This window comes from Ambystoma mexicanum, chromosome 9, assembly GCF_040938575.1.
Source record: "Ambystoma mexicanum isolate Mex_15411 chromosome 9, UKY_AmexF1_1, whole genome shotgun sequence".
In the NCBI taxonomy this organism is placed as follows: domain Eukaryota; kingdom Metazoa; phylum Chordata; class Amphibia; order Caudata; family Ambystomatidae; genus Ambystoma; species Ambystoma mexicanum.
The window spans coordinates 274,678,845-274,706,003 of record NC_090931.1 but is presented as its reverse complement, the minus strand read 5'-3'; the positions used below and the strand labels follow the sequence as shown (position 1 = coordinate 274,706,003).

Sequence of the window (27,159 nt, the reverse complement as noted above, 5' to 3'; positions counted from 1 at the left end):
GAAAAACACCTTCTCATTACCCCTTCACCCAGACTCACAGTACCTCACAGCCTTTACACTGGGCGGGAAGCGCTACGAGCAGACTTGTTTTCCCCAGGAGTACGGTGAGAGTCCTAGCATTTTCAACAGGATACTACATGAAGACTCCGAGAACATGCAAGTACCCAGCATGATAATTCAATAAGTAGATGACCTACTTGTCTGCAGCGCCAGCAAACAGGGCTGTCGAAGGGACGCTATAGCGCTACTGCAGTAGCTAGCAAGGAAAGTGCACAAAGTGGACAAGGCAAAACACCAGTACTGCCGACCGGAGGTATTTTAACGTGGGGCAACTAATCTCCAAGGACGGAAAAAGAATCATCCCCGACAGGGCAGCAACAGTGCTTGCCACTCCCAAATCACTCACAGTAAAAGATATACAAAAATTCCTAGGGTTATGCAATGATTGCAGGGCATGGATTATAGATTATGCAGTGTACACAATGCCAATATACAGGGCCGCAAGGAAGCACAAAAAGAGCACCAAAGTAGAATGGATCACAGAGATGATAGGTTTCAAGGACTTAAATGAAGTAATCTCGACAGCAACCATCTTTGCCACCCCAGATTACACACAAGAGTTTAATATTTTCTCGCACTCCAATGGTACACTCATGACAGCGATACCAGCACAATGGGCCATATGCCACTAGCACACTCGACTGTTATGCAGGGACAATTCGCCTGCAAACAAACTCACTTTTTGCGATTTTGGATCGCTCAAAGTCCACACTCACCACACAGAGAGCATCCGATCCGCTTATGAAATCATTGTCAAGCCCCCACATCCATGTTGCAAGGTGCAAGACAGCAAACCCAGCAACGTTCCTCACACAACAATGCACCGCCGAAGATTTGCAACAGCAAGACTACTTCTTATGAAGGAGTCAGAAGATATCCCCAAAGCCAAAGACAGCCCCCTAGAAGAGGGAGAGATCCTCTAAATTGACGGGTCAGCATCGAGAGACAGGTGAAAGACATGTTGGGGCAGCAGTGGTACGCCTAGAGGAAGGAGAATATGAAAAACTTCTAATGAAAATATTGCTCATACATTATTCAGCTGAAGCAGCCAAACTGGTAGCTCCGACTGAAGCGCTGTGGGCGTCTAAGGGGTGCCTATGTTAACATCTATTCAGACTCTGCCTATGTCACCACGATGGTGCATGCACGTCTGTTGCGCTGGAGAAATTAAAAGTTACTCACCGTAGTAACTAAGGAACAAGTTACTTACCTGTAACTGTTCTCCAGCATGGGTCTGGCATGGATTCACATGCTCATGAATATTCCCCGTCAGGCTGGGAATCCTCGGTAAAGAAAAAATCAGTTTTGTTTCTGAACTGTCTTTCTCCTAACAACCAATCACTGGTCTATGGGACATACCGCCCCCAGCCAATAACTGCCCTCTACCTAAGCCCATCCACTGGCAGCAATCATCAAATTAGGTAGCATGTATATTGGTAGTAGAACCAAGAGAAGAGCCACAGAGGGGTAGGCGGGAGGGTTCGCATGTGAATCCATGCCATACCCATGCTGGAGAACAACAGTTAGAGGTAAGTAACTTGTTCCTTCTCCAGCATGGGGTCTGCCATGGATTTACATGCTCATTAATAAAGAATACATAGCAGTACACACATGCACAACCACGGGAGGTGGCAATGCTCAACATTAAACATTTTAACATCTCAACATTAAGCATCTCTTACCTCCTCACAAGGCTCACCTTCAAGCGAACATGTTGCGCAGCACTGCTTGGCCGACTCTGGACTCCTCCCTGGAATCCCAGTCGACGCAGTAGAATCTCGTGAAGGTGTGAGTCGACCTCCACGTGGCAGCCCTGCAGATGTCCAGCAGGGGCACACCAGACAGCAACGCTGTAGTTGCAGCGAGAGCCCAGCTGCTCGAATGAGCTCGCGGACAGCCAGGCAACGGTCGGTTGCCCATTCGGTGACAATGGGTGATGCAGCCGGAGATCCACCTGGAAATCGAAGCCTTGGAGAGGGCCTTCCCTTGGTTCACAGGACCAAAGTTCAAAACAGGTGTGATGTCTTCCGAAAATTCTTCGTGCAGTCCACGTAGAACTTCAGCGCTCTAGCCACATCTAGCGAGTGCAAAGTCATCTCAGCCAGCGCCAAAGGCGTCGGGAAGAAAACAGGTAACGCCAAGGACTCGTTGAAATGGAAGTCCGACTGCACCTTGGGCATGAATGAGGGGTGCGTCCGCAGCACCACCCTTGTTTCGTGAAATTTCAAGTACAGAGGTTTACAAGAGGGCCTGATCTCTCCCACTCGTCGTGCGGAGGTGATGGCCACTGTTAGGCAGAAACCTGTGCAGTTCCCTCTGGGACCACAGCAAAAGATTTAAGACTACAGGTGTTTGGCAGTAAACCCACTTGGTAGCAGTCTGTACCACACAGATTCACTTGGTAGCTGTGGCTGAGCAGTCAGACTTCCCTCAAGGAGAGTTAGGCAGTATACAGAGTATTCACAATAGGTCAAGAGAACATAGTAGAACAAGTAAACGCTGACCAGGGCTTGGTGTAAAAGAGATATAATTATTTATTTAAAACCACATCTAGAAAAACACACAGCCACTAATAGTAAGCAAGTAAAGCCCCACTTATTTTCAGACAGCGGTGAGTGCTTAACGTAGATGGCACTCTAATAATTTGTTTTAACAAGGGAGAGAAAAGCAGAGAATAAATTGAAACAGATCCCAACACTTTTTCACGAACACAACAAGAGATAGAGGGAAAGTAAAACCATGAATTCAGAGTCAGTAGGCTGGATCCGCTTTAAGAGGATCGAAACGAAATGTGTCCAAGGTCACACAGTTGCAGTGCACAAAAGTCTTGTAAAGGTTCAAAAAGGAGTTGGACCAAAGAAAGGGACCAGTTAGAGGGTCAAGGCGGCCAGCCCAGTCCAGAAGGTTAAGGGGTTATTATTACCTTGTAGCAATCTTTAGAAAGGGAGGCCTGGCGGACACAGTACCTTAAGTGTTGAGAATGCTCCAGCGGGGGCAGTTGTTCCTGGCAGCGGATGCAAGTCGGTGCTTCGTCCGGGGTAAGAGAGGATCTTGTCGTGGAGGAAGACAGGAGTCCGTTGCACTGCCAGGGAAGAAACCAGCGCTGAGTTTTTCAGGTACAATGAGTAGTCCATTGATTTGCGGTTCAGTGGTGAGTGGCTATCCGGCTGCCGGGGTGCTTGGCATGGGCAGTTCGACCACAAACCGGTCTGGGGTGCGAAGAAAGAAGGTAAAACTGGTTGTGCCCACCAGTCAGGGGAAGAAGCCTCTCCAGCCGGGAGATCTTCTCTGTCATCGGGAAGTGGTGAGTCGGTTCCGCAGGGCTCCACCGGTGGTGTTGTCGTGGTAGGTCGGCTCAGCTTCTCCCTCGTCGGATTCTCAGGTCCTGTGGCGACTTCTGAAGTTCCAGTCCCCAAAACCCTGCTTTTATGCAGCACACCCCCATTCACTCAGCCTAGCTGTCAAACATGCTAAGTGGTGAGCCGGCCAGCTCACCACTTGGGCCAATCACACAAGAGTGCGACTTGCGTTACCAAGGTAACTCAGTCCAGGGTGCCTAAACCCCCTCCCACACCCCCTGTGGTACCCAGACAGAGTGACGCCACTTTTGGAGGCTTCTGTGGAGAAGCCCTCCAAAAAGTGGAACAAAGGGCTCGACTTGGGTTGGAGTCACAGAAGAGAACAAACATGCCATTTTAGAATCGAGTCCTGGCAAAAAAATACCAACCGGCGAATTAATATTAATTAAATAAACCGCCCGTATGTTCGAGGCTATGAGAATTAAATAATTAAAGTTGGTAGCCTCGAACAATGGGAAAATCCCGTAGGTAAATATTCTCGGTCGAATATAAAAAGTAGTTTCCACTGCCACCAGCCAAAACTCGATCAGGGGGGACGGAGACGTGCCCCCTCGACTAACAGACCCCGGGGCAATCGAATTGCCCCGACCAGTACGTCCACAATATGATGGTTTGTACTGGTTTCTGTTAATAATTTGGGACTAGTAAAGCCAATGGTGACTTTACATGCCCTGGGAGACAGTAGTCAGTCCCAGGGTATGGAGTCTATGGTGGGGTGTCACTATGACACCCGTGTTACTGCACAGAGGGTGCTGTGTAACACACATAGAAAAAACACATGAGACCCTATGGAGTAAAGGACCCCATAGCCCATAAAACACATTAACAGTCAAAGGAACACCATAAATCATGTCCAAGAGTGGGAGAAAGAGAGTCTCACTCTTGGCAGGAGAAAAAAACAAACTCCAGAAATCCAGCAAAGCTGCTGGGGGACTCACTAGGTTAGGAAATTCAGCCTAAAGAGAGAATTCTCCCCAACAGCCACAAGAAACACTGTCTTTCACGATAAGAATTTCAGCTGCGCCAAATACATAGGCTCAATGGAGGACCCATGAGCCTAGTCAACACCACGTTGAGCTCCCACGCCGGGGCCGGGACCTTCACTGGCGGGAACGAGCAGAAACGTCCTTTCATGAACCCCTTGACCAAGCGGTGCGACCACAGCGACGACCGCCCCAGAGTTCTGGTGTATCGTGAGATAGCTGTCAGGTGAAGCTTGATGGAAGCGTGCGCCACTCCTGCTTTGGCCAGCGACACCAAATACGTCAGAACCGGAGGGGCCTTAATCCATAGATGGTTCAACTTCTGTGCACGTCACCAGACGGTGACCCTCCTCCACTTATGTCCGTAGCACTTCAGTGTAGACGAAGCCCTGGCCTTGGCAAGCACCTCCTTGCAGTCTGCCAGGATCTCGTACCCTCCAAAATCTAGTGCTGCAGGAGCCAGGCCTGCAAGTTCAGCGACCCTGGGTCATGATGTAGGATCGCTCCTCCTCCTCTGGCGAAATCTGCGACCACTGGAAGCTTGATTGGAGGGGACACTGACAAGTCCAGAAGCTCCGGGTACCATATCTGTCTCGGCCACGCCGGTGCAACGAGGATCATCCTGCACCGGGACCGTTTGAGTTCATTGATGAGTCACAGAAGCGGCGGGAACGCATAGAGAAACAGGACGGGCCATGGGAATGAGAACGCATCCCCCATGCTCCCCGGCTGGGGAAACCTGCTGGCGAACCTCTGGCACTTGGTGTTTGTCGCCGTCACAAACAGATCGATGCAGGGCTTGCCCCATCGTCGGAACAGAAGATCGACTTGATCCTGCCGAAGCTCCGACTCGTGGCACGAGCGCAGCTCCCTGCTGAGGGAGTCTGTGATGATGTTCTTCACTCCTGCCAGATGAAACGGGATGAGGAAAATCCCCTGGGCCACGGCCCAGTACCATAGGTCCTGTGCCTCTTTGGAGAGTGCTGGGGATCTGGTGCACCATAACTTCAGGATGTAGAACATTGTGGTGGTGTTATCGGTCAAGACCCGTACCCCCTCACCCTTGAGGGACGCAAGGAAAGACTTGAGGGCCCAAAACAACGCCCAAAGCTCCAGAACGCCGATATGAAACAAATTCTCCTCCGGTAGCCACAGGCCTCTTGCGTGGAGATCTCGGATTTGTGCGCCCCATCCTTCCAGCGAGGCGTCCTTCGTGACCGTCTCCCGATGAAGTGGGATCTGGAGGTCCGTGCCCGCCGCCAGATGCACACGGACATCCCACCACTGTATCGCTCAATGGAACATCTCGTCGAGAGAGATCTTGTCCTCGAAGCTTCCCGATACCTGGATCCACCGGGAGTCGAGGTACTCTTGCAGTGGCCGCATCCGCAGCCTGCACAGTCGAGCGAGGTAGATGCATGATATGCCGAGAAGGGATTTGATGGACCTCACCCTTGCGGCCTTCAAGGTCAACAGCCGTTGCACCTTGCCCACGATGGCCACTATCCTCTCCTCCGATGGAGATGCCAGGCACGACACTGTTGAGAAGGGAACCCAGGAACAGCGCGTATTGTGATGGCACCAAGCAAGACTTTGCATAGTTGACCGAGAAACCCAGTACCGTCAGCAGCCGGACGGTTTCTGCCATGTGAGCGACAGCAATCTCCCTCGATTTCGCTCGGATGAGCAAGTCGTCCAGGTAGGGGTAAACTTGGATCCCTCAGAGGCGCAGCTGCGCCGCCACTGGCGCCAGGCACTTGGTGAACACCCTTGGCACCGACTTTAAACTGAAGGGAAGGGCCTTGAACTGATAGTGCTGCCCTTGAACCACAAAGCGCAGGAACTTGCGGTGCCCCTTGTGGATGTGAAAGTAAGCGTCCTCCAAGTCCAGTGTGGACAGGAAGTCCCCCTTCTTCCAGCTGTCCCAGTACATGCTGAAGGGTGACCATCCGAAACTTCTGGGCCCTGATTTACTTGTTCAAGCGGCGCAGGTCCAGGATTGGCCGCCAACCGCCTGTCTTTTTCTTGAAGAGGAAGTACCTAGAGTACACTCCGGAGCCTCTTTGGACCAAGTTCTATCGCGCCCTTTTCCAGCATGGCCCGCAGCTCCAGCAGAAGCTGGGGGACGTGGTTTTCCTGCCTGGCCAAGGGTGGTATGCACGGACGCTTCCGTAGGAATTCTAGAATGTGTCCACCCCATTGTGTGAGTGGGAGCTAGGCTGTATGAATGGGGATCTTTTTGCATAAAAGCAGGGTCCTGAGGACTGGAAGAGCAAGACGTCGCCACTGGAACTAAGAAGCCGAAGAGGAGATAAGCCAAAGATATCTGCAACGACTTAAGCACCGGTGAAGCCCTGCTGCAGCGTCTCACCACTTTTCACCACACGACGAGAGAAGATCTTCACCTGCAAGAGCCTTCTTCCCTTGAACTGGTGGGGCCAACCAGTTTGCCAATCGCCTTCCCGGACCTGCCTTGGTCGAATCTCCCGTACCCTGTACTCGGAGGCCGGATAGCCAGGCACCAGTCCACCCGGACCACGATTTAAAGGAGCGTACCTTTTATTCGTCAGGCAGCACCGCGGCTGGTTTCATCCCTGGGTAGTTCAGTAGCTTCCCTGATCGGGAAGAAAGGGGGGTGGGCACTGTAGTCCTATAGGGCACAGACTTCTCCTCCGAGGAAGAGCTTGCTGTTCTCAAGACCATCTTGGACCAAAGATCTGTCGAGGCCAGGTCCTACGGGAGGGACCCCGACGAGACAGATGTGGAGAGTGAGGGAGACAACGACAAAGAGGAGCAGGGTGTTCAGGAGCCGAAGGACACTACGCCTCTGCTGCCGTCTCTTAGACTGCATCCGCCACAGCAGCCACTGCTGCCTCCGGCGGATATCTCGGTGGACATCCTTCGGGCGCTTCACACTCTGTGCTCAGATTCGCACAAGGATGCCCCTGTCGCTGGCGAGAGACCCCACGACACCTGGGCCGTCAGGGGAACCCCATGCACAAGAGGAAGAGAGTTTATCCTCCACCTCCTTAACATCCATTGCCTCACTCCCCCGCCCCCTCCGAGGGTCAAGACGGAACCGGCTACGGCGACAATGGGCACGGACGATGACGGCAGAGTGTATCTCCTGTCCCCACCACCCAGAGCCTCGTCGCACGACGAGATTGGCTCGTTTCACGCCATGATATTGCAGGCCGCAGAACTGTTCTAGCTGACTCCAGAGGAAAAGGAGGGCTTCCCGTACCAGCACCGGGAGGCTAAGAGGAAGACCATGCTGTCTTTCCCGCTGTTGGACGACATTTGGGACAAGGGATTGTCCCTCATGAAGAACCCGTCCTCAGCTTTGGCGAAGAGGAACCCCCCCCCCCCAGACAGCGAGGGAAAGAAGCTGGACGCCATGGGACGACGAGTCATCTCGTCGGCGGCGACTATCAAGGCTGCCAACGCCCTCGCCATTGTGACTTGTTACGACAGGGAGCTCTGATTCAAGATCACTCCCCTCTTGGACTTTCTGACTGACGACAAGAGAGCGGAAGCGCTGGAGATTCTGCAGGAAGGCTAGGTGGTGTCGGACCACGCCATCACGGTAGCCACTGACATCGCCGACTCGGGATTCGGCCAGATGGGCAATGGCGTTTGCCTTCGTCAGCGGGGCTGGTTGAAGGCCACCAACCTCTGCCAGGATGTGCAGTTCAAGGTGTTAGACATGCCCTTCAACAGAGATAACTTGTTTGGCAAGACTGTGTGTTAGGCAGAATCCTGTGCAGTTCCCTTAGGGAGCACTACACAAGATTAGGACAAACGGTGAGAGCAATAAATCCCCTTTGGTATCAGTCTGTACCATAAAGATTTAGTTGGTAGCTGTGGCTGAGCAGTCAGACTTATCTCAAGAGGGAGATGAGCAGTATTCAGGGTTTACACAATATGCCCACTAGACTATGCAACAAGGAAACACTGACCAAAGCTTTGTATTTAAGAAGTAGATATATATTTATTGTATACACTTCTAATAAAACACATGTATCACAGTCATCAAGCAAGTTAAATTAAGTCAAAGTAAAAATATACACACTCCCAAGTTAAATTGTAGACCAAGTGAACCAGAGTGAAAACTGAGCAAAACGGCACAGTGACAACTACACACAAGGGATCCTCTAACAATTCCTCACAAGGGAGGGGGAAAGCACAAGTTATATAGAAATAGCTTCTTACACACCCTAGCAATACTTCCCATAAGTTTGTGAACCAGTTTAAGCAAGTCAGTGCATCAGTATAAGCAATACTTAAATGAAAACTGAGCAAAATGGCATTTCACAAGGTTTATCAATGGGAAGGAAAGGGTAGTTAAAAGAAATGGGTGCACCACACAGTTCTAGCTGAGAATCAATCTAAAGAAGGCAGATCTAACAAATGTGACCAGAGTCAGTAGGCCTGTGCCAAAGTCAGTTGGTACAGGGCAAGGGCCCAGGAGCAAAATGTTCTTGTATCTGCAGTCAAGTCTTTGGTTAACAAAGTGGAAAAGGTAGATGCTGAAGTTGAAAAGACAATGTTAAGAGAGAGGGGCGGCCAACCCAACCGGTAGGTAAAGGATTTAAAACACCTTTAGTGCTACCGCGAACAAAGGGCGGCCTGGCTGAACAATGTACCTTAAAATGAAGAAGTGGCTCCTGCGGTGGCGGTTGTTCCTGGTAGCTCCTGCAGTTCGGGTGATCCGTCGGAGGAAAAGAGGCTCTCGTCGTAGTCTCCTCTATCTTCAGCCATGTCCTAGGCCTCCAAGAATCTTCTGGAATCCTCCAAGAAGGTAACTCCAAAAAAAAAAAAAACGCCCTTTAGGGGTGTAGAAAGTTCTGAAAAACGGGTCCTCGTTAGTCGGAGGAAGGATCGATGGAGCTTGAGGCTCAATTGACCGAAAAAATAAGAGCAAACTCGCAGTTAAACCGCAAATGCAGTAAAAGCTTGAGAGCTGTAGCACGATGACTCCCAACACTTGAACGTGCGGTAAAAATCTGTAGATGGCTGTTAGAGGAGGGGCTTAAGTAGAGGGCAATCATTGGCTAGTGGCAGTATGACTCAGAGACCATTGATTGGTTATTAAGAGAAATACAGTTCAGAAACAAAACTGAAACTTATTTTTTTCTTTACCAAGAATTACCAGCCTGACGGGGAATATGCATGAGCATGTTTATCCATGCCAGACCCCATGCTGGAGAATGTACACCTAGTCCATAGTCCCCTTTCCTCCATACTGTGTGGGCGTTCCTCACTAAGGATGGTAAACTGGACCTTTTTCACCAGAAAAATAATCTTCCCTTTTAAATTTAGATGCGCACGGCGGTGCAGACCTGGGAGCATGCGCTCCCCTGACTCCGTCCACCAGCGCCACTCCTCACTCCCCTTTGACGTGTCGACAATATTAACATTGCCTAATAACACCAGTTCTATTAGGAGGGAGGATGATGGGACAAATGGAGGAAAGGGGACCATGGACTAGGAGTATGTTAGTCACTACAGTGAGTAACTTATAATTACTCCTACGTCCCGTCCCCTTTACTCTATACTGTATGGGTGATTACAACTGAATGTAGCTCCAGGGTGGAGAGTTGCCCCTCCTAGGAAAACAAGTTCCTTTACATTGCCTGACCAAATGCTGTGTCCGACCTGGAGCCGGCATCAAGCAGTAGTGCTTGAAGGCCGAGGGCATAGCCCATGTAGCCACCTTGCTGATAACCTGCCACGGCACGTGCCTTTGGAACGAGACAGCTGTGGCCTTAGCATGTTCGCTGGAAGAGGTATGAGCTGCCCCTCGTACGCCTCCTTGATATCCGATACCATCCACCTAGCTATGGAAGCCTTGGAGGCCTGACAACCCGGTTTTGACCCACCGAAGGTGACAAAGAGCCTCTGATTTGCAGAAGCTCTTGGTCGGTTCCAGGTAGAATTTTAAAGCGCGCCCGACATCTACACAGTGCAGCACCCTCTGAGCGTCATACATAGGGTCAGAGAAGAAAGTTGGTAGAACCATCGCCTCATTCAGGTGGAACAAAGGGACAACTGTTAGGCAGAAACCTGTGCAGTTCCCTTAGGGACCACTGCAAAACGTTTAAGACCACAGGAGTAAGCAGTAAACCCAATTGGTAGCAGTCTGCACCACCCAGATTTACCTGGTAGCTGTGGCTGAGCAGTCAGACTTCTCTCAAGAAGAGTTACGCAGTATATAGAGTATACACAATAGGGCTAAAAATACAGTAGCACAAGCAAACACTGACCAGAGCTTTGGTATAAAAGTATATAATTATTTATTTAAAAACACACTTGTCAAAATACGCTGGCACTAATATGTCAAGCAAGTTCAAACACAGTCACTATAAGTATACACACCTCCCTAGTTAATTATTCGACAAGTCTATATTAAGACACCACTTATTTAGCAAAACAGAGGTGAGCGCGTAACCATAGATGGAACTTCAATAATTTGTTTAAAAAGGGAGAGAAAAGGCAGAATAGGAAAAACACACAATACCAACACTTTTAAGAAACCACAGCAAGTCAAGAAAGGCAGGGTCTACTGTAGAGCAAAATGTTCATAGGCCAGGCCCACTCTTGGAGAGAGCAAGGCGGAATGTGCCCAAGATCACACAGTGGAAATGCACTCAAAGTCTTTGCAGAAAAGTCAAAAGAGGTTGGATCAAGTCAGAAAGGTAATGTTAACAGGCCCGAGGTCACCAAGGATAGAGAGTCAAGGATTTACGGGACACCTTGGAAAGTCTGTTGCAAGGGAGACCAGGCGGGACACAGTACCTGAAATGGTGAGAAAGCTCCAGCGGGGGCAGTTGTTCCTGGCAGCGGGTGCAAGTCGGAGCTTCGTCCAGGGGCAGAGATGATCTCGACGTGGAGGAAAGCTGGAGGTCGTTGCACTGCCAGGGAAGAAACCAGCCGCAAAGTTTCCCGGTTAAAAGGTACTACCGTTTTATTCGCGGTAGTGGTGAAGCGTGGCTATCCGGCCACCGGGGTGCTTGGCACGGGCGATTCGACCACGAGACGATCCAGGAAGGCGAAAAAGGTGAACTGGTTGGTCCCACCAGCTCAAGGGGAAGAAGATCTCCTCTGTCGTCGGGAAAGTGGTGAGTTTCGTACAGCAGGGCTCCACCGGTGGTGTCGTCGTTGTAGATGGCTCAGCTTCTCCCCTCTTCGGATTCTGTAGGTCCTGTGGCGACTTCTGAAGTTCCAGTCCCCAAAGCCCTGCTTTTATGCAGAAAAAACCCCCATTCATCAGCCTAGCTGTCACTCAAACATGCTAAGTGGTGAGCCGGGCGGCTCACCACTGAGCCAATCACACAAGAGTGCGACTTGAGTTGCCAAGGCAACTCAGTACAGGGTGCCTAATCCCCCTCACACACATCCTGTTGACCCCAGACAGAGTGGCACCATTTGGAGGGCTTCTGTGGAGAACACTGCCAAAAAGTGGAACAAAGGGCTCGACTTGGGTTAGAGTTTCAGAGGCGAACACAAACGCCATTTTAAAACAGAGTCCTGGCAAAAAAAAAAAAAAAACAACCGAAGAAATATTAAATAAATAACCCGGTGGTATCTTTAACATTGCACCAAAACGTTGTGCGTTTAAAATGAATGGGAAAATCCCATAGGAAATATTCCGATGGAATATTTCACGTGGTATCCACTGCCACCAGCCAGAAACTAGACAAGGGGGACTGGACAGTGCCCCCTTGGAAAACAGACCCACGGGCAATCGAATTACCCCTACCAGTACTTCCACAATATGATGGTTTTTACTGGTTCTGTTCACAATTTGAGACTAGAAAAGCCAATGGTGACTTTACATGCCCTGGGAGACAGTCAGTTCCAGGGTATGGAGTCTATGGTTGGGGGTCACTATGACACCCCTGTGTTACTGCACTAAGGGTGCTGTGTAACACACATACCAAAAACACATGAAGCCCTATGGAGTAAAATACCCCATAGCCCATAAAACACATTACATAGTCAAAGGACATTCTCAAATCATGCCTAAGAGTGGGAGAAAAAGAGTCTCACTCTTAGCAGGAGAAAAAAATAAACCCCAAAAATTCAGCAAAGCTGCTGGGGAACTCACTAGGTTTGGGAAATTAGCCTTAACAGAGAATTCTCCCTAACAACCACCTCAGGCAAGAATGCGGGGTGAGTCCTAAGCAACTGCTTATGAAAAGTAGCATAAGGCTCTGAGGCTACCAACACCTGGATTTCACTGATCCGGCGTGCCAAGGTGAGGCCCACCAGGAGGGCTGTCTTGATGGTGACTAGCCTGATGTCCGCGGATGCCATAGGTTCGAATAGTTTATGCGCCAGGGTGCCCAAGACCACAATGAGGTCCCACACAGGGTGTGGTTTCTTGATGGGCGGGTAAAGCCTGGTCAGGCCACCCCAGTGTCTTTTAACCACCGGATTAGAGGACGAAAACACCCCCTCCTACAAATATCTGTAGGCTCCAATAGCAGCCAGATAGGTGCAGCATGTGTCTACCTGCACCCCTGAGTGTGCTGAGAAGGATAGCACATTGTCCAACGCTACCTCATTTGATTCTGCCCAGTGCCCAAACCTAGTCCACTTGCTTTTGTATTGGCTCCTGGTAGCATCACTCCTATCCCCCTGTACAATATCTAGATTTGCATGAGAGAGCTGCAGATGCTTCAGTGTGACTTGTTCAGGAACCATACTGCAAGGGCTAATTTCTGGTGGGCGGGGTGGATGATCGTGCTTTCCTGTTGGCGAGAGTAGGTATGCTGGACCCAGCGGAAGGTGGACCAGGAGCTGATCTGACAGGCTGTAGTTTTGAGAACCATGGTCTTGCTGGCCACCACAGAGCTATCAGGATGATACGGAGGCACCGGGCCTCATGGATCTTGTAGATTACCCTGTGAACCAGGGAGTAGGGGGATGGGGGGGCTGGTCAGAGGGAAGGCATACGTGTTCATGTTGTTCCACTGTATTTGCATCGCCCAGGGAGCCCCTGCCCTGTCCCTGCCAGGACGCAAAAGGAGGGCACTTCCTGTTGTACCATGTGGCGAAGAGGTCCACCCGAGGATGACCCCCACCTGTCGAAGATCCGCTAAAGGACCAGTTTGTTCAACTGCCATTCATAGTTGACCACACCCAGCCTGCTGAGCCTGTCTGCCTTCAGGTTGGAGTCCCTCGGGACGTGAATTGCTGACAAGTGTATGTCGTTTACCAGAGCCTAAGCCCACGTCGACTGCTAGAGTGCATAGAGGAGGGGACCTTGTGCCACCCTGTTTGTTGATATAATACATGCTGGTGGAGCGGTCGGTCTGAATAAGGATCGTCTTGCTGCTGATCATTGGGAGGAAGGCTTTGAGCGCAAGCCAGATGGCCATCAACTCGGGCCAGTTGATGTGAGCCGCCTGACCCCGATGGGAACAGACCCCGTGGACATTGTGGCTTCCCAAGGTACCTCCCCACCCCTCTAGGGATGAGTCTGTGGTGATGGTGACCTGAGGAGCTGGTTGATGGAAGGGCCTGCCTACCGGCAGGTTGCTGTCCCTGCTCCACTAGACTAGGTCCTGGTAGAGATGATGTGGGATGCTGACCATCTCTGCCTGGGAACCCTTCTCCTGGTTCCAGGAAGCTGCAAAGTATAGCTGCAAGCACCTCATCCTGAGTCTCGCTTGTGGCACAGCGAGGACACATGCCGCCATAATGCCCAGGAGGTGTTGGTACCACCTTGCCAAGGTCACTGCTCTGTTGAGGAAATGCCCTGTGGCTTTCTTGATGGCTTTGATTGTCTCCTCTGAGAGGAAAAACCTTTCGGAGCTCGTATTCCAGATGAGGCCCAGGAAGGTAAGACTCTGCGTGGGCTCCAGCTGTGACTTCTTGAGATTGATGGAAAATCCCAGCTGGTGTAGCGTATTCATGAGGGCCGAGGCGGTGTGCTGCACTGCCTCCAGCGACCATGCCCTGACAAGCCAGTCTAAGTACGGGTAGACGTGGTGACCTTAGGTCCCGAGTAGGGTTGCCACTGCGTTCATAAGTCTTGTAAAGACCCTGGGGGCCGAATTGAGGCCAAAGGGTAGAACCTTGTATTGGAAATGAAAACCCATGATCCTGAACCTCAGAAAGGACAGATGGGGCTGTCAGATCGGGACGTGTAGGTAGGCATCCTTCAGATCCAGGGAGACATACAGTGTTCCTCGCACAAAGTCACCGCTATACGCGTTCGTTGGGGTAACCATCTTGAACTTGTGAAGAGGGAGAGAAAGGTTTGAGGTGGAAAATGAGGGTGTGTCATGGTCGTCCGCCTCATCCGTGTCCACCAATGTGTCCTGTTGGTCCAGTGCAACTGAAGGAGTGCTGGGCACAGATGGCTTTGGTGTACTGACAGGTGGCAGAGGCTGCTGCAGCAGTGGATAGTGCCGCTGAGGCACGGGAGCCGGTGTCTTGGGGACTGGTGCAGGCGGCATTGGACCTGGAAGCGCTGGACCCAGGGGCAGGTTGGCCGTGGGTGCGAGCGGCAGTACCAGAGGGAGCATGTCCTTGAGACCTCATGAGAGTCAGTCATTTTTCCCAAAAAAATGTCTTCTCAAACCGGCGGAGCACTTGGTGTAGCGGGTATGGACGCGGGGCCCTGAGGTTGTTGAGACCTGGGCACACTAAAAGCTCCCTCCACCTGGCTAGTTGTTTCTTCAGAAGGCGTGGTGTCAACACGTAGCACGTGGAGCAGCCCTTCCAGCCGTGGTCTGTGCCAAGGCAGCGGAGGCAGAGAGAGTGGGGGTCGGATGAAGGGATGAACCCCTCGCAGGCTGGACACCTGCTGAAGCCCGCCGACGTCGACAGGCGCCGGGGAGGAGCACTGCACCAGAGGACAGAGGTACCTGATTAAAGACAAAACAAAAGAAGACAAAAGTACTTCTTCAGGGAAGAGCGCGTAGAAATATTAGGCCAGAGGCCTAACCCAGGAGCGCTGGTGAAAGTGGCCCGTTCCGGTCAATGCAAAAATAGAGGACCGAGGAGTGGCGCCGGTGGGCAGGGTCAGGGGAGCGCATGCTCCCAGGGCCACGCCACTGCGCGCATCTAAATTTAAAGGTGAAGATGATTTTTCTGGTGAAAAAGATTCCATCCCTAGCCAGGGACACCCATATAGTATGGAGGAAAAGGGACAGGACGTGGTAGTATGATGTTTTTACTAGGGATTTATTGGGTAACGTCTTATCTGGGTTGGCCATCTAAAAGATGGGGGGAGGTGACCACGGGGACCTGGAACATAAGTATAACTTCTAATTTCCCTGAATTAACTTCCATGAACATGAGTGTATCGTCCAATGTCACTAAATGTACTCCCATGCCCACCACTGTAACTAAATTCACCTCTACCACTATATCCTCAATTTCAACAACATTGAGTTCCAGTCCAGACCCGAATGAAAGGACGAATGGAAGTGTACAATTCAATCCCACAGGGCCAAACAATTTAACGAGAACCACACGTGACCCCCGCAAATAGTAGCAGCTCCCATGCAGCTGTCTGCACAAGCAAAATGTTTCAAATACTAATGCCAAATGTATAAAACTATTTGTGTAATAGAAGCAGTAATGTAAGTAGGACTAGTAGCAGAAGTAAAGTAGTCAAAAGGCACACCCAACTTAATACTAGAAGGAAAAGACAAGTGCACCATTATAAATATGATGCATACCATGGTTTAGGCTTAGATGCAATAGAAGATATTCGTAATCCCAACCACTCAAACAGTTGGTAATCTGACATGAGTGCAACGGGAAAACGAACAATGGGAGTTGCTACATCTGTTCCTTAATAGTGCACGCATCAGTGATACCCAGGATTTTAGTACCACAGGAAGTATCGATAAGAGAGACACAATGCCTAATTAATCTTGTGCTATGTAGGATCAAAGGCACGTTCTAGGCACGCAGTGACCACCTAGAACTCGTTAATCTAGACACCCGAAAATGCAAAACGAGTTCCACCAACCCCAACTGTTTACAAGAACCTTACCTGGTGATCAAAGGAGCGACGCACACCAACAATAAATGGCAAGAAACAAACCTCACTTGTAAAGCCGAAGGACTTGTAGGGTTCCCACAAAAAAAAATAGCTTTCACAGAACATGCATGTGCACAAGTATGGACAGAACACGTCACCAAATTGACATGGATTGCAGCAATTGAGAAGCCAGTAAAAGTGCACCAAGAAGAAAGCTATGAACTATGTTTTTACAGTGAAGGAACTGTTCCTGTCGGATCAAATGAGCGGTGTAACTGAACTATCCTAATTCCAGACCTCAGGAAAGGCACTTCAGCACTGATGGACTATTATTGGATCTGCAGCCAGCAAGTGTACTTGCACCTCCCGCCTTCTTCGAGGGGCTATTGTTCGCTAGCTAAGCTGCACTCTGCCCTGTTAGTAGTACCAGAAGAAAACTTCAAAGGGGAGCCCCTAACTTATGAAGCTCCCACAGTGCCCCCAACAATCGAAGCACAGCACACGATGCCACCACCAGAATTTCACATCCTCCCTGAGAAGGAGCCCTATGACCAGCTGCAAAGAAGAAAAAGATCCTCGAATTACATATCAGACTCAACTGAACTGCTTGCGCAACTACCTGAGGAATACAAGCTCTATAATCCTGCAGATATTTTTTGCATCTCCAATACCCAGCATCCAGAGACGAGCCAATGCAAAATGGCTCCAGATTGTACGATGGGAGATGATCCAATTGGCTAACGATACCGAACAAGGGTTCAATGTCGTGAGAGTGGAGCTGAGGGCTCTTAGACTAATTACAATGCAAAATAGGTAATGTACTTGATCTGCTGACAGCCATGAAAGGAGGTGCTTGCAAAAAGATTGTGAGTTCATGTTGCACATTCGTAACCTTCCGAAGATGCTGAAAATGAGACATTGACACAGGTCATTGCAGCAGTGCATGAACTAGGGGTGAAGATGAAAAAAGAAGCTGGCGCTAAAGACTGGTACACGATGGTCTTCAGCTGGGTCCCATCATGGCTTGGAACATTGGTAAAAATGCTGGTGCCCATCACCGTATTGGTCTTGATTTTCTGCACGTGCCAATTGGGTCTCTGGTTTTGTGCTAAAGCAGTACCTAATGGCACAATGATGATGGTTTCTATTGGCAGTAAATGGAAGTACAAACTGACAGCCCCGTTCACAACATGCTCCCACTCCCCATTGGAGATATAGTTGACAACTTATACCACAGAACCATTGTTCCTCCCCCTGACCCCGCGAATTACAAGGAAGCGTGGGTAGATCTGACTGCGGGCATTGGGGGGTGCATTTATATGACATGTACACCTGAGCAATAGCACAAGCAGGGGAGAATTTAAGAGCTGTGTGTAGGGCCTGGATGCCGATAAAAAGAACCCCTGCATGAGAGGAAGCAGTAAGGCGAGCGAATGAGCATAAATATAGGGGAGGAGAATGTGTTACTGTAGAAGTAACAAAAGGGGGGGAATGTTGGGATGGAAATTAGTATATCCCATCCCCTAAGCACTTTCAGGTGAGGCGAATCCCCTATGAAGTAGTGTAGTGTATAAGAGGGGAGAGAACGGCACTATGAAACTCAGTACGGAGGTAATATAGCGCCAACAACAGATGCATGGCATTAGGAAACACATAGAAAGAAACGCCATTTTATATTTATGACAAAAGCACAGCCTTGCTTCACCACGCTGCACCAGCTGAGTTCCCTGGAAAGATTTCACTAGGCCCAACATCATTAAGGCAAAATGAACCGCCAGTTCTCACAGAAGTCCACTACCACCCCCCCCATGTACCTACACTGTTGCAAACATTTAGTATCTTTTAGAGGAATGCATCCTGCAAGAGCGTAAGACAATACCAGGATCCGTGCAGTGCTCATTCATCTCCACTAAGCTGCCAGCAGGCTTCTAACCCCCAATCAGCCAGTCCAAATCCAGCCCCACACTCCTGCATTCCATGATAAGCGAGTGACCCGCCCCCCGTCCTAGCACAAATCAAGTGACCATAAAAGATTTGAGTATGCACAATTGCTTCAACCCCCAGCATAAAATACATCCTTTGTAAAACGAGGTACAGTGAGGGATAAATTATTGATCAAAACCAGGGTGGAGACCTTGGGTGCAAGAGGAGCGGTATCAAAGCCCAGAATGTGTGCGTCAGTGGGACTGTATTTCATCCTCCCTTCCCCCTGGCACCAATCCCGAGCTGCCCAGGTGAATGTCACAGTGATATAGTAGTAGGCTTAGAGTGCTAGTTCAGATGTAACACTATTTTATGAGCAACCTGACCTTTACTAGACAAGATGAGCCCATATGACCCACATGGAGCCTGACCATCGGCGAAGGAACTACCGAATTGTAGCATGGCATCCCCTATGGAGCAGGTCTACGTATCCGGAATGACCAATCAGTGGCGCTAGGTTGTACTATATGTGATGACGCCACTCAGCCTTTTAAGCTCCTGCTTGTCTTATGATTAACCAGAACATTCTCGAGAAGCAGCCTTTTCTGTTATCTTGTATTTTGTACAATTATACCTTGTTATCCTTGCACGTTATCTCCTGGATTATTTCTCAAGAGGGTTATATTCACTCTGAAGTGTGCATTAACAGGGATTTGCCTTCACCAACTTTGCAAGGAAAAGGTGGCCTGAGGAACCCAATTGTGATTATGTACTGTCCACATTGAACGTACTGGATGATGGGTGGAAACCAGTGTCACGCATATATCAATGCTCGATAGCTGGAGCGGGTGTTAGATAACTAAGAATTACATGTGCATGATAAGTGGATTTGGGCTGTGAACCGAACGATAAACAGTCGACATAGCATTAATGTTCATCAAACCGGTATAACGCTTTCGTCTATTACAACTGAATGTATTATATAGGACCCAGCACAAGCGTGTGCGATTTAACAAGCAGGTCTCCCCCCGTTTGCCCATGGTGTAACAATGTACCTGCAGATTGTATGCCTATGTTTTGGCAGTGTCCGAAGATGCGCACCGTTTGGCTCCTGGTCGAACAGGCACTAGAACGGGCTGGTGTAAACCGATATAAACTGTCCCGACTGAATGCTAACTCAGTGTATATATCCCTGCCTACAAAAGGCTAGACATACAGTTAAGCTCATGATCTGGCCTTTATATTGGCTACGGAAAGGGTTGCCATGTCATGAAAATTACATACGGGCCCCAGCTATAACCTATGGTGGAATGACACGATTAAATGGTCCACGGCTGAAACAGCAGAATGGTATAGAGCCCTGAAGAAAGGTATTAAAGAGCCTACCACGAATCTGAAAACATGGAAAGCTCTCCTACAAACAATGTTCTGCCATTCTGATGATAGACCACTTTAAGGAATTGGAACGGACTACACATTGGTTTGTGATACTGCGTTGGAAAATTTGGTGAGCTGGATCCTTGTGTGCTGTGCCATGTGCACTGTGCTGCGTCACAAAGTTTGTGTCCTCCTACCCCCGCCCATTTATTCTGTTTAACACGTATATGTCTGACTCGATTTATTTCTAACGCCCAATGAGATCATATTGCTATGCTATAAGCCCTGCAGTTTATTATTTATTTTTTTCCTCTTTGCATTGTTGTTCCTCTTTGATATCCTTTTTTATGCAATGGTCTTGATACTATCAAAAACATTTTTTTTTTTTAAATGAATCCTATAATCCATTTAAAAATGAATCAAACTTAAGTGAACAATGCAGATGGACAGATCCACAAAGGCAATTTATTTTTTGTCATTTTGAGGTTTTGACACCATTATTTCTTGGACTCACCTAAATTTCATCTCCTGGCAAAATGAGAGATCATCCCGCCTTTCCATCATCACTTCAACCAGTTGGCAGAGTTTTGTTTTTATCTGGATTGCATGTACCAAATTTCCAAGAACACGAACGTATCTGTATAAAAGATGGAAGCACAAATGTCATTTTTCAGGCAACTATCGGTCTGAGATTTCATTGCAAAATCGGTTTTTCAATATTAGTAGCCACTAGCAAATAGAACCCGTAATTCGCACAGGACCTGTAGGCAGACAGAACACATCAATTGTTGAAAATCAATGATCCTATAGGTTGCTGTGCCGAGTCGCTTATCTCTAGATGTGCTTTGCACTCAGCACTGAGAATGAGCATTTGTGGGTGGCCGACATACCCCAAAGCAGAGGTGGAGAGCAGGTGATTGTTTGCATGCTGCAGCATACTCGGACCTTCTGTGCGCTCTCCCCACCTATTGCCTCACCCTGGCACAGAGTAGTGTGTTGCGGTGCAAATATCTCAGAAATGGTGAATATCTCAGAAATGGTGCATCCTAGGGCCTTGAAATTTTGTTTAAAAGCACCGATCCTTTTTGAGTCTTGTTCCTCACACCGAGATGCTTACAATGGGCTCTGTCCAGTCCTTCTATGACCACATTGATGTTTGCTGATTTCAGGCAACCGTTTCATGTGTACAGGGACTGAAATCTGGAGATTCTGCTATAAAAGAATATAAGAAAAATTACCTGCATGGTGATTCGGGTTCTTTTAGTCCAGGCTCTCCCTCCTCCAGAACTGGTTGGGTACGCCTGCATCCGCAGGCAGCCCGGAAACGCTGGCTGAAAGAGATAGCTGTCACTTTAAGAGTTTTAGAAGGTGTCGTGTGATGTAGGCCTACATCACACGTGCGACACGTGCGTCCCACACCTTACCCTCATGTCACCAACGGTTGACACCCAGTTCCTGTGGTTCCGCCAAGGTGGTAGAATTTAATTACATGCGTACTGTAGGGGAGGGATGGGTGGGTGTTGTGAAGGAGGGAGAGCCTGGACTAAAAGAACATGAATCACCATGAAGGTAATTTTTCTCTGTCGTCCTGGCTCTCCCTCCTTCCCAACTGGTTGGGACCAGACTAAAAAGCCTTTGAATAAGCAACGGTGGATGAGACAGCAGGATTCAGGCAAACAAGTTGCGGAGAACCTTTCGCTCGATGTGTCCATAGCATAGTGCTGGCAAAAGGCAAGCGGAGTAGCCCAGGTAGCTGCTTTACAGATGTCCATAATGGAAACTTGTCTGGTAAAGGCTACTGATGCTGCCATGCCTCCAGTAGAATGAGCCTGAAGTCTCTGCGGAGTTGCGAGCCCTTTCAAATCATAAGCCTTGGAGAAACATGAGACAACCCATATGGCAATAGAGGCCTTTGCTGTTTTATTGCCAGGAGAAGGACCACTGTAGGTAACAAAGAGCTGATCTGCTTTTCTTACTACACCTAGATTATGCAATTTCACTTCTGCCGCAGACACGTGCGGTCTAGGAAGAAAAACGGGAAGACATATTTCCTGGTTTAAGTGAAAATCTGAAACCACCTTAGGCAGAAAGGAGGGGACCGTATCTAAGACAACTTTGTCTTTATGGAACACAATATAAGGTTCCTTTGAGGAAAGAGCCTGGAGCTCACCAATTCTTCTAGCCGAAGTAATGGCCACAAAGAAGGCCGATTTCCAAGTTAGGAGTTCTAAATCCCATGAAGTCAAAGGCTCAAATAGTTTTTGCATTAGGGTTTCTAAGAACACGTTGCCTTGTTGGAAAGAGAATAAGACTTGTGTTCTCTATTCAGGTAAGCACCGATGTCTGATAAGTAATGTTTGCACATATCTACCTTGACACCGGTGGAAACAAGATAAGACATGAATGACATAACATGATCAATGGAGGCTTTTAGAAGGTTATGGTTTTGTTCTAAGGCCCAGTGACAGAAACGTAACCATTTGCTAAGATATTGCTCCTTAATGGAAGATTTCCTGGAGGCCAACATAATATCAAAGTTTTGGTCTGACAGTTGCAAGTAGGAGAAGGCTAGCTTTTCAGGAACCACGCTCGGTAATTGAGGGGAGGTGTGAAGAACCTGTCCCTTCTGTTGAGTCAAAAGATCTCTGGAAAGTATTTCTATGGGGGGAATCTCTGCTAACTCCAAAAGATCTGGAAACCAAATCTGGCGAAGCCAGAACAGGGCTATTAGAATCACTGTCAGGTTGTGTGACATCTTGAATTTCAGCAACAGCTTGTGAATTTATGGAGGATGTAGGAAGGCATAAAGTGATAGATTCGACCAATCTGGATGTAGAGCATCTCCCAGGGGCCGAGGACCCTGACCTTGCCTTGATGCAAACTGCCGGCAGAGTGTGTTGTGCCGATTGGCAAAGAGGTCTACTGATGAATGGCCCCACTTCTGAAATATGTGTGATACTGATGGTCACAGCGCCCATTCGTGAGGAGCGGACTGTAACCTGCTTAGTTTGTCCGCCAGGACGTTTTTCTTCCCCCTCGAGATGGGACACCAACAAGAAAATGTGATTTTGAATGGCCCAATACCAAATTTGTTCTGCTAGGAGACAGGGGCCAGGAGCGAGCACCCCTCTGCCTATTGATATAAAACACTGCAGTGGTATTGTCCATTTGAATTTTCACCACCTTTCCTTGAAGTGAGGGAAGAACAGATTTTAGAGTGAAAAATATGGCTCTTAGTTCCAAGACATTTATGTGGTCCTCCCTTTCATGTGAGGACCAAAGACCCTAAGCTGTTAGGCTTTGACAATGAGCTCCCCCTACTGTACTCTGAAAAGTCTGTTATGACTATTTTAGTTTTCCATTTTCTTTTATTTTATTGTTATTCTGGTTTGGTTAAGATTAAACCTTTCCCAATGTTCATTAACAAAACATTCCATACATTTAAAATATTTTTCAGTTTCAATTGTTACAGTAAAATCTTGGTTACTAAAATTAGTCTCTTAACTTAAAATGCACATATAAAAATCATCATTTAGCTAGTAAGTTCATTGAATCTAGAAACCGTATTGTCGCTATGTTCATAGACATGTAGTCTTTTCTCATGGCATTCAAATCTGTGCAATATATAAATAGGTGTTCTAATGTCTCAGTTATGCCTTATCTTTGCAGAATCTGCATGTGATCTCCACAGCAGTTCATTTATTGCGTCGGGCAATGAGTGCTCTTGTGGGCCAAAGATCAAACCTCATTCTCATTATTTTTTCAAAATATATTCCATCAGGATATTTTTGCAGGTATTTTGGTGTGAGCTCTCTTTTTCACGGGTTGCCTTGCTGTGTTAAATGCCCTGTATGTATTACATGTCTCCAGTGTGTTAATACAGTCCATATCTAGAAATTTGCGTTCTGCTCTCACAGTTAACATCTCAATGTCTGCCTTCTCGATTATTTCCTTGTAATGTAATGTCCACGTAGACAGTTGCCTGTTGACTTTTGTTCTTAATGACATTGCAATTATAGGTAGTAGTGTATTTTCGTGATCTTAAGGCACAATACATTTTCTATATAGCATCAGTGTGTTCCACAATACTTTCGCACGTAAGGATGATGGTCCCAACTCGTATCTAATTAAGGCAATTGAAAAGCTCTTTGGTACCAGTAGAAGGTGCTTCCAAACCAGGCCTTCTATTTTTTCCCAATTCCATTGATCTAGGGGGAGCTTAGATTGGGCACCATATGTAATGTAGCCGTCAGTATGACCTTTTGGTTATAGTATATCAGGATGGGATTATATGAACATTTTCTGTATTTTGAGTGTATAATCTTTGCTTGCAAGACTAGTAATTGGATTCTTTTGTTGATTCCAAGTGTGTGCGGTTTTTCATTTTGGCTATTATAAATGTTCACTCCGATATTTGTATTCCTCCAACGTTGTTAGGGGTTTCATACCTATAATCCATTTGTATTCTTGAGTTTATTTTTCCCTCTGGTATTTTAAATTTCATGATGTTCATTTTCTGTGCGTTTATCTCCATTTTGTTTGTGCATGCGTAGTCTTAAAGGGCAGCAGCTAGTTGGCGCTGCAGGCCTATGGGGGTATGGTCCAAGAGGAAGAGATCATCCGCAGAAAGGAGAGATGCAATTTGGCATTGACCTAGTTCCGGAGGGAAAATGTTCAGTATCAGTAAGTGGCTATTTATGTCCTTTATTTAAAACTTAAACAGAGTCAATGCTATAATGCATCCTCGTTTGAGTCCTCTATTTGTCAATATCGGTTGTGATAATAATCTTTCTTGGTTCAGTTTAATTCTTATAGATGTGTTGGCATAGAATTGTCTCACAAGATTTAATATATAGTCAGGACATTTGGCCTCCTTTAGTTTTTCCCATAATACAGGAAAGGATATCGAGTCGAACGCCAGCTTAAAGTCAACAAACGCTACGTATAGAGGGCACTTTGTTTTTGCCGCTTGTTCTTTTAGAACAGCTAATATTAGCATGCTTCCAGCTGTGCCTACTCCAGCAATCAATACGGCTTGATGGTAATCCATATTTCTTTTATTCTTTAGCAACTTTTGCATGTCACATAGTAGCAGTCGTGCATATATTTTGCCGGCACATCTAGCAAGGCTAGGAGTTTATAATTGACTGGGTTATTTCTGTCTCCTTTTTTAAATACTACCATTATCAATGATTGTTTCCAAGTTGTGGGAATAGTCCACCTTTGTGCAATTTTTAATAATGGGGCTGTTGCCCATTTTTCTGGATGCATTTTTAAAGTGTAATTAGATAGTCCATTAGGTCCAGGGGCACGAGATGTGCTCAGTTTTTTTATTTTAAGTAATATGTCTAAATTATCAATTTGCAGTTCTTTCACATTATTGGTTGCATATAGTATGATGTTAGTGTGGTCTTGATCTGAAAATAACACAGAGAAGTGTTTGCTCCATCTCTTTCGACTGATGGTGTTTAGCAGTAGGGAATGATTTCCGTCATTGGAAATCGTTAATAGCTTCCACATTTGGGTACTCGACTTGGATATCAGTGCTGTTATCATGAGTTCATCATCTTCCTGTTTTCAAAGATATGAGATGTTTAACTTTATCCTTATGCTGGCACTCGATTTATTTTTTCTTTACCTGTTAACACATTACATGTTTTGATTTCTCTTTTCATTTGGAATTTTAGGTTATTTATTTCCCAATTATTCTTATATTTGTGTTTGAATATCGTCCGATCGTTCTTGTGATTGTTTTCCAATAGTGTTAAGAAATGATTGCAGGTCAGTTTGTTCCTCTCCTCTTTATTTGTAGTTTGTTGAACATTTTTTAATTTACCTGTATGTTTTTCGATCTTCGGTGTGGACTGTTGGATCCCATTTCTTCCGTTATAAAGGAGTATGTCAATTCCATAATACGGGGTGCTAGGCTTATTGGGAGCCTCCCATATAACTTCCAACATGTTATGATCACTCTCCTTGGTTTTGATTATTTTAAAACCGGTGATTTGAATCATCATGTCTGTTGATACAAGTGCATAAATCTAGTGTGGCAATTGACGCGTTTCTTTTTCACGTGGGATTTGGTGGAATGTCACCAACTGTTCGGTTAAGCCACTTTTTACATTTGGAGGATTGGATTATTTTGTCTAATGTGATACATCTTATATTGAGGTCACCAGCTATGATGATTTTGTACTGTGCAGGGTCCTTTTTTTAAAATCACATCCAGCAAGTCCGCCATGTCTTGGAAAATGTCATCTGCTACTATTGCTGAGTTCCAGTATATGTTCAATTTCGCAACGTTAATTGGTTGTTTGTGGATGCTGCCAAAATTGAGTTTAAGTAACTGTATACACGGATGAGGTGTCCACGAGCTGGTTAGTTTGCCTCCAGTATCTATTCAGAGTGCTGCTAATAAGCCTATCCTTGGTCTTCCTTTATGTTGTTTTAAGGCTGGGATCCAGCATATTTCGTAGTTAGGGAAAATCGGCTGGTCGCACATCCAAGTTTCTTGCAGGCGTATGAGGTGGTAATTGGTCAAGGGGATGTTAGGACTCTTTGTGGAGATGAGTGAAGCCATGTGTGTTCCGTATGGCGATTTTAAACTGAGTGGTGATTAGTTTCCTTGGAATCTATTTGTTCACAATATGATTAGTTCTTTTTATTGCCTCCTTCAGCCATGACCACTGAGATGGAACATGCCGTGCTTGGTTGTCCTTACAATAGACCTCCCGGTTTAGTTTGCCTTGATTACCTTCACAGTGTATTCTCAGCTCACACTCAGTTATTTTTTCATCTTGCAACCCTTCGATCCTGTTGGTTCTTCCGTAGTTGTCTCCGAAGGTGGTATACGTTTTTTTTTTATGTGCAAGTCAATGCCTTGAGCGGCTAGTTCTTTTTTTGAGTTTCCATATTCTTTCTTTGATTAATTGTGATGGAATCCTTAGTGTCTCTGTATCCATTTTTCTGGTATTTTTAATTGCGATTGCTTCTATGTCGCTGAACTCAATGTATTTCAGATCTTCTATTGCTTTAAAGCAGGTGAGTAACGTGGTTTGGTTGGGGAAGGGATCCAAGACCTGTTTATCATAGTTATCATGAGGTTATCAGTTTTCCCCGGGTAAATGGGAACTCGTAAATTTCTCTCTTCATTGATATTAGGTTGATTCTTTTGTTGTTGTTATGGTAGTTCATTTTTTTCAGTTTGAGCTCTTCCCATATTAATTTGCTTTGTATTTCTTTCGAATTATCATTGTGCGCTTCTTCAATTATTTCACTGCAGTGTTTTTGTATCTTTATTTCCAGTTGGTCTTCTTGGGGCCCCTTTAATGTGGTTCTGCACTAGTCTCCTTTTTGTTCCAACGTCCTGAATTGATTGTATTGGGCAATTGGATAGTGAATCCCCCTATTTACCGTTTCGTTGTCAACATGTATCATGATTTTTTTGCTC

At 47.2% G+C, this 27,159-nt stretch overlaps 1 protein-coding gene across 9 annotated transcripts in view; it reads right to left on the bottom strand.

Annotated features, from left to right (window-relative positions):
* NF1 (neurofibromin 1) overlaps nucleotides 1–27,159 on the bottom strand; it is a 3,279,657-nt gene that overhangs the window by 1,810,770 nt on the left and 1,441,728 nt on the right. For all 9 annotated transcript variants that reach the window (XM_069614617.1, XM_069614618.1, XM_069614621.1 and 6 more), the window contains exon 22: nucleotides 20,224–20,346. In XM_069614617.1, the coding sequence (XP_069470718.1) occupies nucleotides 20,224–20,346 (123 nt within the window). The remainder of the gene's footprint in view (nucleotides 1–20,223; nucleotides 20,347–27,159) is intronic.